Source organism: Heloderma suspectum, chromosome 7 (genome assembly GCF_057233095.1).
Source record: "Heloderma suspectum isolate Gila_16-S chromosome 7, 16-S_ref, whole genome shotgun sequence".
NCBI classification, from domain to species: domain Eukaryota; kingdom Metazoa; phylum Chordata; class Lepidosauria; order Squamata; family Helodermatidae; genus Heloderma; species Heloderma suspectum.
In genome coordinates this window covers 1,439,055-1,452,980 of record NC_139464.1, presented here as the reverse complement: position 1 = coordinate 1,452,980, position 13,926 = coordinate 1,439,055, and the positions used below count along the sequence as shown (strand labels likewise).

The window sequence follows — 13,926 nt, the reverse complement described above, 5'->3', positions numbered from 1 at the left end:
CCTTGACCATATATATGCCTGTCGATCTCCAGCCGCAATCCTGCCCCTTCAGCCTGTACTTTGCCTTTGCCAAGGGGGTCATAGACCCTCTTTTGGGAGAAGACTGAGCCAAAGTAGGAATTGAGCACCTCTGCCTTTTCTTTGTTATCTGTTATCGTTTTGCCATCCTTATTTAATAGCTGAGCCACCATTTCTTTTCTCTGCCTTTTACTATGAACGTAGCTGAAGAAAGCCTTTTTGTTGCTTTTAGCATCCCTCGCTAACCTCAGCTCGTTCTCAGCTTTAGCCTTCCTGACGCCATCCCTGCAATTCTGTGCTACCTGCCGATATTTGTCTCCCAACAAATATCGGGGAAATTGAAGTCCCCCATTACTGCTACATCATGCTTCCTTGAAACATTGGCTATTTGATTTCAAAAGTTTCATCCTCGTCTTCTCTTTGGTTGGGTGGCCGGTAGTAGACTCTGACCACCAGGTTCCTTTTATTCTTTGCTCCATTTATTTTGATCCAGATGCTCTCGATGGGGCTACCAAGCTCCTCCTCCTGTATTTCTGTGCAGAGATATGTATTTTTCACATACAGTGCAACCCCACCTCCCTTTCTGTTCCTTCTGTTCTTTTTGAACAAGTTATATCCTTCAATTGCTGTATTCCAGTCATGAGAGTCATCCCACCAAGTCTCAGTTATACCTATCAAGCCACAATTTCCCTCCTGTATTAAGAGTTCAAGTTCGTTCTGTTTGTTTCCCATACTCTGGTGTTGGTTTTGACCTTTAAAACCCTATATGGTTCCGGCCCAGCCTATCTTAAGGAGTGCCTCCAGCAACACCAGACAGGCCTCTTAACAAGATCAGCCTCGGATGGCCTTCTCTCTGTCCCATCAGCCAGGACAGCTAGACTGGTGGGGACGAAGGAGAGGGCCTTCTCTGTGGTGGCCCCTACTCTGTGGAACTCCCTCCCTAGGGAACTCCGCCATGACCCCTCTTTAATGAGCTTCTGCCACGCATTAAAAATGTGGTTGTTAAGGCAGGGATTTGGGGTGGGTTAGGGTATTTTTAGAAATATGGTGTTTTTATTGTAGAATTTTATTGTTTTAAATTGTTCTATTATATACTTTGTACATTGCCCAGAGTGGCTGGGTGACCGGCCAGATGGGCGATTGAGTAATAAATAAATAAATAAATAAATAAATAAAATAATGGATTAAGTCTAGAAAACAATGGTCCTGGGGTGGGGGGTGGGGTCACATACATCGTTCTGTTCTGAGTGTTGTCAGGCCTGGCTATGGATGGCGGGTTTCTCCTGTGCTTCCCGGCAGGAACAAAGACTTCCTTTCCATGCTGAATCTGCAGAGTATGGGGGGCCTGGCAGCACAGCTGCCTGCCAGAAGCCAGCCAGAGCAGTAGGAAGGGTGCTGGGGCCAACGATCGCCAGGCTGCTCTTGTCCACTGGGTGTGTCCACGCTGCCCGGTGTGGTGGGGATCCTGCGTCTAGACCGCGGCTCGTCTTGGATGTCTTCCAGGAGCAGGGCCTGGCCAGCAGCTCTTGTGGGAGGGGGCTGCCATATGAATGGTGGCACTCTCCTCAAGGCCTGCTCTGCCCACACGCCTCACCTGGAGCGGGGAAGCCTGGGGCAGCGGCGGGGAGTCTGCACTGCAAGCAGCCGCTTCCCCACTTCCGGGGATCTCGCTTGCCACGTGCCTTCGTTCGATATTCCTCTGCCAACTTCCCAGAGGGGTGGCGCTGAAATGGCTTTGAGGGAAACTGAACTGGCGGGAGGCTGACACCGCAACATTCACAGAGCTGGACCCAAGTCCAGGCTAAGGAGGGGGAGCAGCTGAACACGCAGCAGCGCCCAGGACGCAAAGCGAGGAGCATCACCAGAGCCCTGGCGCTGCGTCAGACTCATGGGGCCTCTCGGGTCCAGCGTTCCTCCCCACGGAGGCCCAACAGATGCCGACGGGAAGCCGCAAAGCCTGAGCCGCCCAGCACACCCCCCAAGGGCCCTTGCTGGCCTCTGCCGCACTGCTCCCGATGTGTGCTGAGCCCCCACCGCATGGGCTGCAGCCAGGGCTCAGCCACACAGCACAAGGCAACAGCCGGGGGCGGGCCGGGATGGAACCTGCCTCCTCTCGCAGGCACAGGCGGCCAGGAGCGCAGCCCTCGCAGGGGAGCAGGCGCACACCGTTGCACGGATTCTCCGTCCCAGCGCGTGAATGCCGGACGACGCGCCTGCTCCCCAGGGGCCTGAGGGCGGCCTTTGATTGAATTAACGGAGGAATTAAGCCAAACGCTTCTTGGAGCCCACAGGGGACCAGCGCTTCACGGGCAGAACACTCCCGCTGGAGCATGTTCCATTAAGCCTGGGGAAGCAAATGCGCTTCAGCTCCCAGAACCCCCCCCCCCCCCGACTGGGACGCCTGGCAGATCATGTGCCAGGCCTTTGAAGAGACAGGCACTGACGGGCCAGAGGGCCACGTCACTGCCCCAGTGTTATGCCCTCTCGGACTCCTCTGAGAGTGAAGGGAAGAGCAGGCTCCAGACCCAGGGGAAGGGACCAGCACAGGAGGCGCCCGAGCCCCCTCACCCCCTATGGAGGTTTCAGGCCCAGTTGCAGTCTCCCCAGAGGATTCGGAGGGCGAAATGCCACTGACCCCCGCAGAGAGGAGGCAGCTGCATGTCCAGGAGCAGCGTGGGCGAGCCTCTGTCCGTTGAAGACCGAGAGGCTCTCAGAGGCAGGAGGACTGATGGGATGCAGCTGCCTCAAGTCGTGGCCGGCAAAAGGGGTGGGCAGGCCGGGGCGAGACCGCTGAAGAAACAATGTTGTGTTACACGCCAGTTCTCAGCCTCAGCCTCGGACCTTGTGCGCTGCCGTGCTTGTGTTTCCTCATGCGATTTGGGCCCTGGATGGGATAAGGGACTTCTCTTTGCCTCAACGCTTTGGACTCACTGCCTGGGTAAAACATGCCTTGCTATGAGCTGCTTTTTCGCTTCCCAGCCTTGCACAGGTTATCAGCCGGTGGTTTATTGCTGCCAGCTGCGGTCAGCTGGCAGGAGCTGACACCCAGCCTGTCACCGTCGGCTGGCCGCCCCCCCACCCTCCCCCATCTGCCTGCTCCGTCCCTGGGCTCTGCTCCAGGGCACGCAGAGCAAAGCTGGCCAGGAGAGGGGCCGCCCCAGCTGCGTGTGGAGTCCTCCTTGCCTCGGCGCTCAGGGACCGGATAGGTGCCGTTGTGGGCAGGAGTCTGTACTGCTGGGACCTGGAGTGATTCTCCTGCACACAGACACCAAAGGGCTGCTGACAGCACGCCGGGCTGTCCAGCACTGGCAAAGACCAGGAAAGGCAGCCGCTGCTGGCAGGGAGCAACACTTCCCGAGGGCTCATGAACATTCATTCCTCTGAATCAGCAGCAGCAGCAGCCTTTCTCCCCAAAGGATGAGGACATTGTCTGCATACTCTCTGGACTGTCAGCCAAGGAGCCCACTCCCGCTCAGGGCAAAGGTGGGGAGAAGGGAGGATAATCTGGATGACCTCAAGGGAACCCTTTCCGCACACAGCCAAGAAGGTATCCACACAAGAGGACAGCAAGAGGAGCAATCTGGGAAGAAGAGACCCCCACGCAGGAGTCGGTGGGAGGCTTCACGAGGCCTCGCACACGCCACTTGCCCTCGGCCACAGCTCCTCGGCTAGGAGTTGTGGCACAGTTGTTGTGGCTAGGTCAAAGAATGCCCTTCGCAAATGAATGCAGGAAACTGCTCCTCATCTCTAGCACTGAAAAACGTGGCTGTGGCTTGGCTCACTCGCTTCAGCGGTCTGGGGCTGCCTGCTGTGCTGCCACATGGCATGCGGCACGTGGTCCTGGCTGTGCCAGCAATCTATGGTGGGAGGCGGGAGGTAAGAAGAGAGGATAGGAGGGCTCTGCCTAGTGGGCAGGCCTGGCACTGGGGGCCTTTGGCTGGCCTGCCTCTCTCCACCAGCTTTCCGGACTAATGTCCAGTCTCCGAGAAGTGCAGGACTGCCAGTCGCAACTGCCAGCTGGGCTGTGTAAGGGGTTTTCCGCTGTGCTGCTGCCTCTGTGCCCCTGCCCAGGCCTTCATTCCAGCAAGGCCTTGCTGCTTCTCCCGAGGAGACCTGTGTGCAAGGGTGCATCCCCACTTTTAGGCTGTGCTTCGCAATGGCCTGGGACTGAACCGCAACTGTGGAGCTGGGGAGAAGGTGGAGTTGGGTGGATCCATTTTCATGCTTCCCCTTTGCTGCCTTCAAGACAAGCTCCAGGCAGCAGCAAAATGGAAGGGGCATCCAAGGACTGAGGGGCAATTAAATCCCCAGACTGGGCGGCTGGGTTAAGCTGGGGATTCCAGACCTTGCCTGGCATGAGAGCCGGGATGGCTGCATCCCCGGGGCAGGCTGGCTCTGCCAGAGGGGGCAGCCACCCACCTCCTTGGCCGTGCAGGTGCCCCAGGGCAGAGGTGTCCAGCCAGGCCTCGAGGGGCGTTGACCGCATCTGCAGGGCCTCCAGCCCCTGCAGCTGGGGAGCCCTGCGGTCTCTCGCTGGCTGGGAACCCACTGGGGCGAGCGGAGCTCTGGGACGCCGCCACATGCAGGGGAGATCCCAGCCTGGGATCGCGATGGGAAGCGACCCTTCATTTAGAAGCCCCCCCCCACCTCACCGGTGGCGCCCCAAGCAGCCCCGCTGCCCCACACCCGGCACCCAGTGCTGCTGGGGGGAGCCCGTGGGTACCTTCTCCCTCTTCTGCTTGGCGGCGTCCTCAGCGGCTGTCAGGGGCTTGTAGTAGTTGCTGCGCTCCGCCGTGAAGTGCACCTTGGACAGCGCCTGCTCCACCAGGGCCACCGAGAGGTTGGCCCCGTCGATGTGCAGCCACCCAATGAAGTTCCCGGCCTTGTCCATGCTCTCCACCTCCACCTCCACCTGCAGAGAAATGACCGGTGTGCCGGGGAAGGGGGAGCCTGCCCAGCTGCGTGCGCAGAGGGCCAGTGGGAGACAGCCCCTCCCTCCCGCATCGCTGACGGGGCCGAGACCAAGGCGTCTGGCTGGGGCCCGAGGCCAGCGCTGCGCTGAACCTGGCAGGATCTGGCTGGGGCGGGGGTCCCAGAGATTTCGTGCCCCTTGCACACCCCGACTCAGGTGCAAGGGGCGGCTCCCCAAACCTCCACTCTCTTCCAGACGCTCCTGCCAGGGAGCCTGCCCTCCCTAGCGGCACCCTCACCTTGCATGGGCGTGGGGGCTGCTGTGGAAATAAAGCCTCCCCCCAGTGCCTAGGGCAACAGCACTTGAGCAAACTCAAAATCAATGCGCTCTCCAGTCCCCGGCACACGACTTTGCCTCAGGGACTGCCCTTGTCAGACACACGGCACGGAAATTGATTCTTGCTCAGGACACGGCAAGCCAGTGAGCGGCAGGCAAATGCCGCCGGGGGTGGGGCAGCCGAGGGCATGGGCCCTGCCACTGGAGCAGCCCCCCTTGCCAGGGGGCACCAGACCCCAGCGGCCGCCTCATGAAGCCCAACGCTCCCGGCTCTGCAGGGTCTCTCACAATACGAAGGCTGCGTCTCACTGCCTCAGGGGTCCTCAGAGAGCCGCCAGCCCTGGTACGTGGCCTGAGAATGGCGCTTTTCTGGCCTTTGGGGCTGCGGTCACTTTAGCGGCATCTTCATGGCTGGGATCTGACTGGCGCCTGCTTGGCCAAGACACTTTCATGGCCACCCTGGGCCAGTCACACACTCTGACTTGGCCTAAGCTGTCTCACAGGGCTGTTGTGAGGATCAAACGGGGGCACGTACCCCATCTTGAGCTCCATGGATGAGTGCAATAAAAACGTTTGATAAAAAATGGTGTGGTGGGGTTGGGTTTTACCTTGTTTTTTTCTTTGGTTTAAATCAGTTCTAACCTTCAGGTGTTTATATTATGTTTTACGGTGTTATTGTATTTTATAGTTCTAAGCTTTGCTTTGTGAACCTCCCAGACAGCTTTAGCTATTGGACGGTGCAGGAAGGAAGGCCGCCGCTCTGCGCTGAAGTGGGCCCTGCTCCGAGGCCATACAAGCCCGCCCTCCTGGCTAAAACACTTGTACTCATTTCAGCTGCTTCAAGCTCAATTAAGCAAGACAACGGATGTCTAAATATCCAGGAGTCTGATGAGGTCTGCAGACAAGGGCTCAAGCGCAGGCTGGCCATGGCAGGCATGCAGCCGCTCAGCCCCATGGGGAGCGGGTCCAGGCGCCACTGCGCAGGGTCCCCGCACACCCAGGCCAGCCGGCTCCAGGAGCCCCAGGGGCTGTAGGCAAGGCCCGCACGCTGCTCAGCCCCTGCGGCGCTGGCTGTCAGGCCCAAACCTCGTGAAGGAGCGGACTGGCCCGCCCCTGGACCATGAGGGACTCCGATGGGGGACGGCAACGGCCACAGGGCAGAGGCAGGGAGCGGCGGGGGCCCGTGAGGGGAGGGCACAGGCTGCACTGCCCGCTGGCCAGCCAGGAAGCGGCACCCAGCAGGCCATGCCCCTCCCCGAGCACCTGTGCACTGCGTGCGGGGCAACGGGCCAGGCCAGCTGCTTAGATGCCGCCGCTGCATCTCATGCAGGAAGGCAGCGCACATCCAGGCGTTAAGCAACGGGGGAGAGCGAACGGGGGAGAGCGAACCCCCCATCCCCCGCCGACTTCCATAGCAGATTAGCGTCCACACACCACTGACAATGGATCGGCCCAGACTGCAAGGAGCCAGTGGTGTGAGAGGCCCGCCTGGCTCCCTCTGCCGACGGAGGTCCAGCACCGACCACTGCTGAGCCCTGGGAGGGCGCAAGCCCCACGGCGGCACTCCCCAGGGATATTGCAGCAAGGGGTGCTGCGCATTTCCCAGGGCGCAGCATCTAGGGCAGGAGGCTGCAGGGCTCGGGCAGCCTGCCCATGGAGAGCCACTCCCCACCCCACAACAGCGTGCCGGGCAGCTTGCGCAAGGAAGCCAAGCCCCATGCTGGAGGTACCCAAGAGGGAACAACGCCGCCACACGGAAAGCCAGGGCAGTGACTGACGGTGCCACGATAGGCGTCAAAACCCCCACCCCTTTTGTGGGGGGCTGGTTGGAGGAGACCAGGTACTGAGCAGAGGCCGCCTGGGCCCGGGCTTGTGGCAGGAGCAGCGCTGCTGTGGAATGTTGAGCCGGGTGTCTGTTGGTGAGCCCAGAGGGCCTCGGGGAAGCTGACGATGACCCGCCCAGGCGTACGGCCTGGGCAGAAATGGTACTTCCCCTCCGGGCTCCAGAGGTAGCCACAGCGCCCCCCCAGACTCCTAGCCACGAGCTGCCAGGTCAAGGGCTGCAGCAGCCCCCCACGGCTCCTCTGTGGGAAGCCTCCCACACAGGGCAGCAGCAGTGGCCCTCCTCAGCCTCCCTTTCTCCTTCAGGCCAAAACAACCAAGCAAGGGCCGGAACACCAGGAAACCTCTTTGTGGGAACCGAGGACCAGATGCAACCGAGGGCGCGTGGCTGAAGATGATCGGGCCCAGGTTGAAGCCAGCCAGCTGCGGGCCGTGCTCTGACTCTCAGTCCCAAGGAGCCCCCGTCCCGCCCACACGGTCACCGTCCTGCCGAGAGACCCTTCCTCAGGGCTGTGTGGCTGCGCCTCCTCCGTCAGCTGGGAAGGGAGGCTGCCCACAGGCTGGCGCCACTGGCTGCGCCCCCCTCCGACCTCGATCTGTGGCGGAGGGCCCACTGGCCGCTGGCCTCGGGCAGGGCGAAGGAGCAGCGCCAGCCGTGGCTCTGGAGGAGGAGGAGGGGCCATGCAGCACGGCCTGAACGCGGGGCGCTTTCATCCAGGCCCCCGGATGGGACAGGACGCATTCTGCCTGCTGCGGAGGCTGCCTCCCTCCCTCGCGCTCCCCACCTCATCTCCCTTTCGCTCTCGCCATTTGCGCTTCATTCAGTTGCGGAAAGGCCTTTGATGCAAGAAGCAAAGCACTCCGCAAAGACACGCTTCCTGCACTGCTGCACGGGGGAGGAAGGTGGGGCAGCTGCCGGGACAGGGCCGGCACGGCACCACAGACCTGTTGCTGCAAGGGGCTGCTGCCTGGGCCCCGAGGGGAGCCCTCTCCCTTCCTCCCCTGGCCTGCCTCACACACACGGCGCTGCCCTGGCCCTTCCATCCGCCCCTTGAGCCCCGACCCCCATTGCTCCTCCTTGGGGGGCAGATGGGGAAGGTGGGCCCTGCTGCTCTGGCAGGCCTTGGGGAGCGTGGCCCAGGGGCCCTGTGCCCTCCCCCTGCCTCTCTCGTGGCTCTTCTGGGCTGTGGGCGCTTCGAGCACCTTGGCTTTGGGGCCTTGGATGTCAGGGAAAGGCAGGAGAGCAGCGGAAAGGAACACAATCCCGCCACTCCTGCGGACGCCCAGCCGGAAGCCCCCCCAAAAGAGGCCGGGTCGGAGAGCCAAAGCGCAGAGGGCGCCAGCTGTGCTCTTTGCCCGTCTGCCCCCGGACCACCGGCAGGGACTCTGGGCGCCCACGCCATGACTGAAAAGGGACGCAACTGATCGCTGCGAGCGCGCGGAAGCACAAGACCCGTAACCGTCATGCAGGAGGCAGAATGGTCTGATCAGAATAAGTACGTATTCCAGATATTCCTCTTATTCAACTTAATGGTGGAAAAAATCACTCTTCCCTCATCCCCACTGCCCCTGGCCACCCTCTGAGACCCAGCTCGCAGCTTCCGTGCCCCCTCAAGACCCACTGATCACCCTTTCTTCCTCCCCCAGTGAAACCAGGCTGGAATTACTAACCACTGAGCAGGAGGCAGAAGTTTTAAATTAAATATTCATAGGTGGAGGTGAGCTGTGGAAATGATTCCAGCTGAACATCAGGAAAAACGTCCTGACTGTTAGAGCAATACGACCATGGAACCAATTACCCAGAGAGGCGGTGGGCTCTCCCACACTGGAGGTGTTCAAGATGAGGCTGGACAGCCCTCTGTCAAGGATGCTCTGACTTGGATTCCTGCAATGAGCAAGGGGTTGGACTCGATGGCCTTGTAGGCCCCTTCCAACCCTGCTATTCTATGATTCTATTCTATGATAATGCGTCGTAAGCCAGGGAGGCAAGATGTACAAATGCCTGCCGGGGAAAAAGCTGCAACGGATCGGCCTTGGGGTGAGGGCAGCCAAACGAGAAGGGGGCTACGAATATTGCAGACAGCTGGGGCGGAGGCCAGCCAGCAGGAGTGGCTGAAGCAAAGTCACCAGGCATCCAGGGCCACGATCCATGCCACCCGCTGCACGCACCGGACATTTTTAGATGAAGAACTGGGCATGTTTAGCCTTGAGAAGAGAAGACTGAGGGGAGATATAATAGCACTCTTCAAGTCCTTGAAAGGTTGTCACAGAGAAGAAGGCCAGGATCTCTTCTTGATCATCCCAGAGTGCAGGACATGGAAGAATGGGCTCAAGTGACAGGAAGCCAGATTCCGGCTGAACATCAGGAAAAAAATCCTGACTGTCAGAGCAATACGACCATGGAACCCATTCCCTAGGAAGGCGGTGGGCTCTCCCACACTGGAGGCCTTCAAGACGAGGCTGGACAGCCATCTGTCAGGGATGCTCTGACTTGGATTCCTGCCTTGAGCAGGGGGTTGGACTCGATGGCCTTGTAGGCCCCTTCCAACCCTACTATTCTATGATTCTATGATTTGACTATAAGTGAGCTTGGCGCCTGGAGGCCAGGAACGCAAAGCTGGCCCTGCAGCCACGCAGAGGGCCCGAGGGAAGCAGGCCCGCCAGCCCAGCTCGGCCCATCCTGCCAAGGCCCTCGGAGGCTTCCAAGCGCTGGACCGAGGGGGAGAAGCTTCCAAGGGGTGCTTTCCGAGTCCCAGGGCCTGGGCGAGGGTTACGGAGAACACAGGGAGCACATTCAGAGAGCTTCGGCTATTGGGCGGTATAGAAATGAAATAAATAAATTAAATAAATAAATTCACACCCAACTACGGAGGAACACTCGACTCTTCTAAGCAGCGCCCCGCCACGAGGCCTGGTCCACAGGTGGGCGTGACGGTGGAAGAGCACTTCCTGTGGTTTAACCGTGTGGCAGGAGCAGCCCCTAGGACAGCAGCGAGGGGAGCAGCGGCACCCCTGCAATGTGTGTGGGGGCCCTGGGCCAAGGCGGCGCCTGCTGCGGCCAACGGGGGGCTCTCCTCGAGCCCAAAGGGAGCATGGGGGGCCGGGTGCAGCTCGGTGGGGAAAGGCTCCCCCCAGCAATTAGACTCTAAAAAAGAAGCCCCTCATTGGCGCCAATTGGAGGCTGTTTCAAAGTCTAACGCTGCGGGGGGGGGCGCATTTCCATGTGTGAGAAGGGGCGCGCGTCATCTTTCCGTGTGTAGGAATGTGTGTTGCGTGCCATGTGCAACAGTGGCTGCACGAGAGAGGGAGGGAGGGTGGGGGAACATGCCTACTTTTGCTCTGACTCCACCCTCCCATTTTTGGCAGGGCCCCCAGAAGGCCAGCCATGAGGAAATGTAGCCCGTGGTTCACCCCCCCCACTCTATATGATCCCTCAGGGCAGCTGTGGCACAATGGTGGCTCTCAGTCCTGCCCCAGCTGTGCAGCTGTTTGGAACGAGCAGCCTGACCCCACTCCAGCCTGGCAGCCCAAGGCCCGGCTCACTTCCCGTGTGCTGCTGGCTGTCACAGGGGCCAAGCAGAGCAGCCTTCAAGCCAAGGCCATGATTGACGGGATTCGCCAGGTAAACACACCGTCACGCGCCCGTCACGCTTGCGTCTCTTTCCCTGACAAGTATCTATTAGTACTGGAGTTCATGCACAATTCATGTCAACTCCTCTGCCGGCAAGACCGCTCTGGACGCAGCACGGGCAATGCTGAAAGGACGAGTGGGAAGCGCGGCCGTGTCCCGCTCTCCTCCGCCTCTGGGCCCAGATGGCCCCTGCTGGGCTGGTCCAGAGGGCTTTTCAGGGGCCCTGCTGCCCAGGAATCGGGTGGGGGCCGAGAATGTGAAGGACATCCATGGAGGGAACCCGCCTCCAGCAGCCGGCCTTGCCCATTCGCTCTGCCTGGGGTGTGGCTGGGGAGCACCGCAGCTGGAGATGGAGAACTCTGCACGGAGCCTCCAGGAGGAGCCAGCCGCACCTGCTATCGGCACACCTGGCCTCGCGTTGTCACAGGCAGGCGTGGGCACGCTTGTTCCTGTGTTGACTCAAAGGCCGCCCCTCCCAGGCGAACTGCCCTTGGCTTTGCGGAGCGGCCAGCACTGCTGGGTCTTCCGGCACAGCCTGGCTTCCTTCCCCGCCCCGCCCGGAGAGCAGCTTGGCTCGCATACCTGCCCAGGCGGATTGTTGCACAGACAAAGGCAGCGAGTGATCCAGGTAAAGCGGAGCAGGGCGGGTGCAGAGCAGCCGGGGCCCCGGAGCCCCTTGCGTTTGCCCCGGCAGCACTCCACCGAGGAGCCTGGCCAACGGGGCAAGGCCTGCACCACCTACGGCTTCCCTTTGCAGTGGCTGCATGCCCGCTTCCCTCCTCGCTCGCTCGCTCCTTGGAGCCTGCAGTCTCCCCTTAATAAACATGCACCCCAGCTCTATCCAGGTCCAAGAAGGTCCCTTCGGGGGAAGGAAGTGATGGCGGGAGGAGGTTCCTCCCAGACACCCAGGAAGGCTCCAGGAAAAGCTGCCTGCCTGGAACCAACTGGTGGTTTCCCAGTCGTCTCGGAACAAGGGCAAAGCTGCAGAGGCCACGCGGCCAGGAGGGGGAGGCAGAGCGCGGACTGTGAGCAACGTGGGCCTGCCAGGAGGTGGCCTTGCGGTGCCCCGGGGCACCCACGTGGGCAGCTCGTGCAGCCTGAGATCGAGAGAGAAGCAAGTGGCCCCGAAGCACCGCCAGAGCTTAGCACTGCATCCTGGGGTGGGGTGCGGGATGAGAAGAGGGCAGGCGAGGCTGGCGGGCGCTGCAGAAGCAGCCCCCCCGCCGTGGCCTAATCCCAAGGGCCTGGAGCTTGGGCTGCACTGCAGACGTCTTTGCAGAAACAAGCAGCAGGCCAGCTGCAGCCCCGGCGGTCCAAGGCAGGCACCCCCCGCGACACCTCGGGCACACGGCACTCTCACCCGCCCGGCTGCCCCCTCGCGCCTGGGCCGTGGCTGCTGGCCGCGGCGCTCCACACGCACACGTTCCGCAGTGCCATCGCGAAGACGTCGCCACACTGCCACTGTGGCCACAAGGCTGGCCGCAGCAGTGGTGGGACAGGAGGAGCTCAATATGATGCCGCAGGCCCACGTGGCCGCTCCAGGACGCTGCACACCACGGACATGCCAGGGAGGCACTGGAAATTCCCAGCCCCGGGGGAAGGGAGGCCCACAGACTATTTTCAAGGGCAGCCGTCCAGAGTTGTTGCTCCTCACATCATGCGCGCAGTCCACAGCCTGCCATTAGGGAGAGCCCCCCACACACATCCAGGGGACACGTGAAGCAGTTCTTACAGGGTAGTTGAGTAGGAAGAGGAACTGCACGTGGCCACTTCTGTATGTGTGTGTGTGTGTGTGTGTGTGGGAGGGGGGGGGTGTTCCTCATGGCAGGGGTACCATATTTGGGGCTAGGAAAGAACCACCAACCAGCCCAGCGGGCCATAGAGATCTTGGAGGGGTGCCTATCTGTCTGTCATCTGGCCTCCTACGCGGCTGAATGTAAAATAGCCCTCCTACATGCCTCCCCCCATTGTGCACCAGTCCTACTTGCCTTCCCCCACCCTCCAGGCACAATCCACAGATGATAAAGAAATCCATCTGGAAGCACCTTGACAACAATGCCGTGATTACTCGAAGCCAACATGGATTTGTCAAAAACAAGTCCTGCCAGACAAATCTGATCTCATTTTTGGATCAAGTCACCTCCCTTGTGGACCGTAGGAATGCTGTAGACATCATATACCTCGACTTCAGCAAAGCTTTCCACAAAGTGCCCCATGATCTCCTGATGAGCAAACTAGCTCAAAGTGGGCTAGATGAAACAACGGTCCGGTGGATCCACAGTTGGCTACAGAATCGGACTCAAAGAGCGCTTATCAATGGGACCTTCTCAAACTGGGGAGAGGTAACGAGTGGGGTACCGCAGGGCTCAGTCCTGGGCCCAGTGCTCTTCAACATTTGTATTAATGACTTGGAGGAGGAGGTGCAGGGAATGCTGATCACATTTGCAGATGACACCAAATTGGGCGGGATAGCTAATACTTTGGAAGACAGAAACAAAATTCAAAGTGATCTGGATAGACTGGAGCGCTGGGCAGAAAACAACAGAATGACATTTAACAGGGATAAATGCCAAGTTCTGCACCTAGGAAAAAGAAACCAAATGCACAGTTACAAGATGGGGGATACGTGGCTCAACCACATGACAAGTGAGAAGGATCTTGGAATGGTTGTCGATCACAAGCTGAAGATGAGCCAACAATGTGATGTGGCTGCAAAAAAGGCAAATGCTCTTTTGGGCTGCATTCATAGAAGCATCGCTTCCAAATCCCGGGAAGTACTAGTTCCCCTCTACTCAGCACTGCTTAGGCCTCATCTGGAGTACTGTGTCCAGTTCTGGGCACCACACTTGAAGAAGGATGCAGACAAACTGCAGAGGGTTCAGAGGAGGGCAGCAAAGATGATCAGGGGACTGGAAACAAAGCCCTATAAAGAGAGACTCAAAAAACTGGGCATGTTTAGCCTTGAGAAGAGAAGACTGAGGGGAGATAGGATAGCACTCTTCAAGTATTTGAAAGGTTGTCACAGAGAAGAAGGCCAGGATCTCTTCTTGATCATCCCAGAGTGCAGGACACAGAATAATGGGCTCAAGTGACAGGAAGCCAGATTCCGGCTGAACATCAGGAAAACCTTCCTGACTGTTAGAGCAGTACAACAATGGAACCAGTTCCCTCAGGAGGTGGTGGGCTC

General features: G+C 59.7%; 1 protein-coding gene across 3 annotated transcripts in view; it reads right to left on the bottom strand.

Annotated features, from left to right (window-relative positions):
- SND1 (staphylococcal nuclease and tudor domain containing 1) overlaps positions 1-13,926 on the bottom strand; it is a 355,633-nt gene that overhangs the window by 23,765 nt on the left and 317,942 nt on the right. For all 3 annotated transcript variants that reach the window (XM_084808775.1, XM_084808776.1, XM_084808777.1), the window contains one exon: positions 4,742-4,930. In XM_084808775.1, coding sequence (XP_084664901.1) covers positions 4,742-4,930 — 189 coding nt within the window. The remainder of the gene's footprint in view (positions 1-4,741; positions 4,931-13,926) is intronic.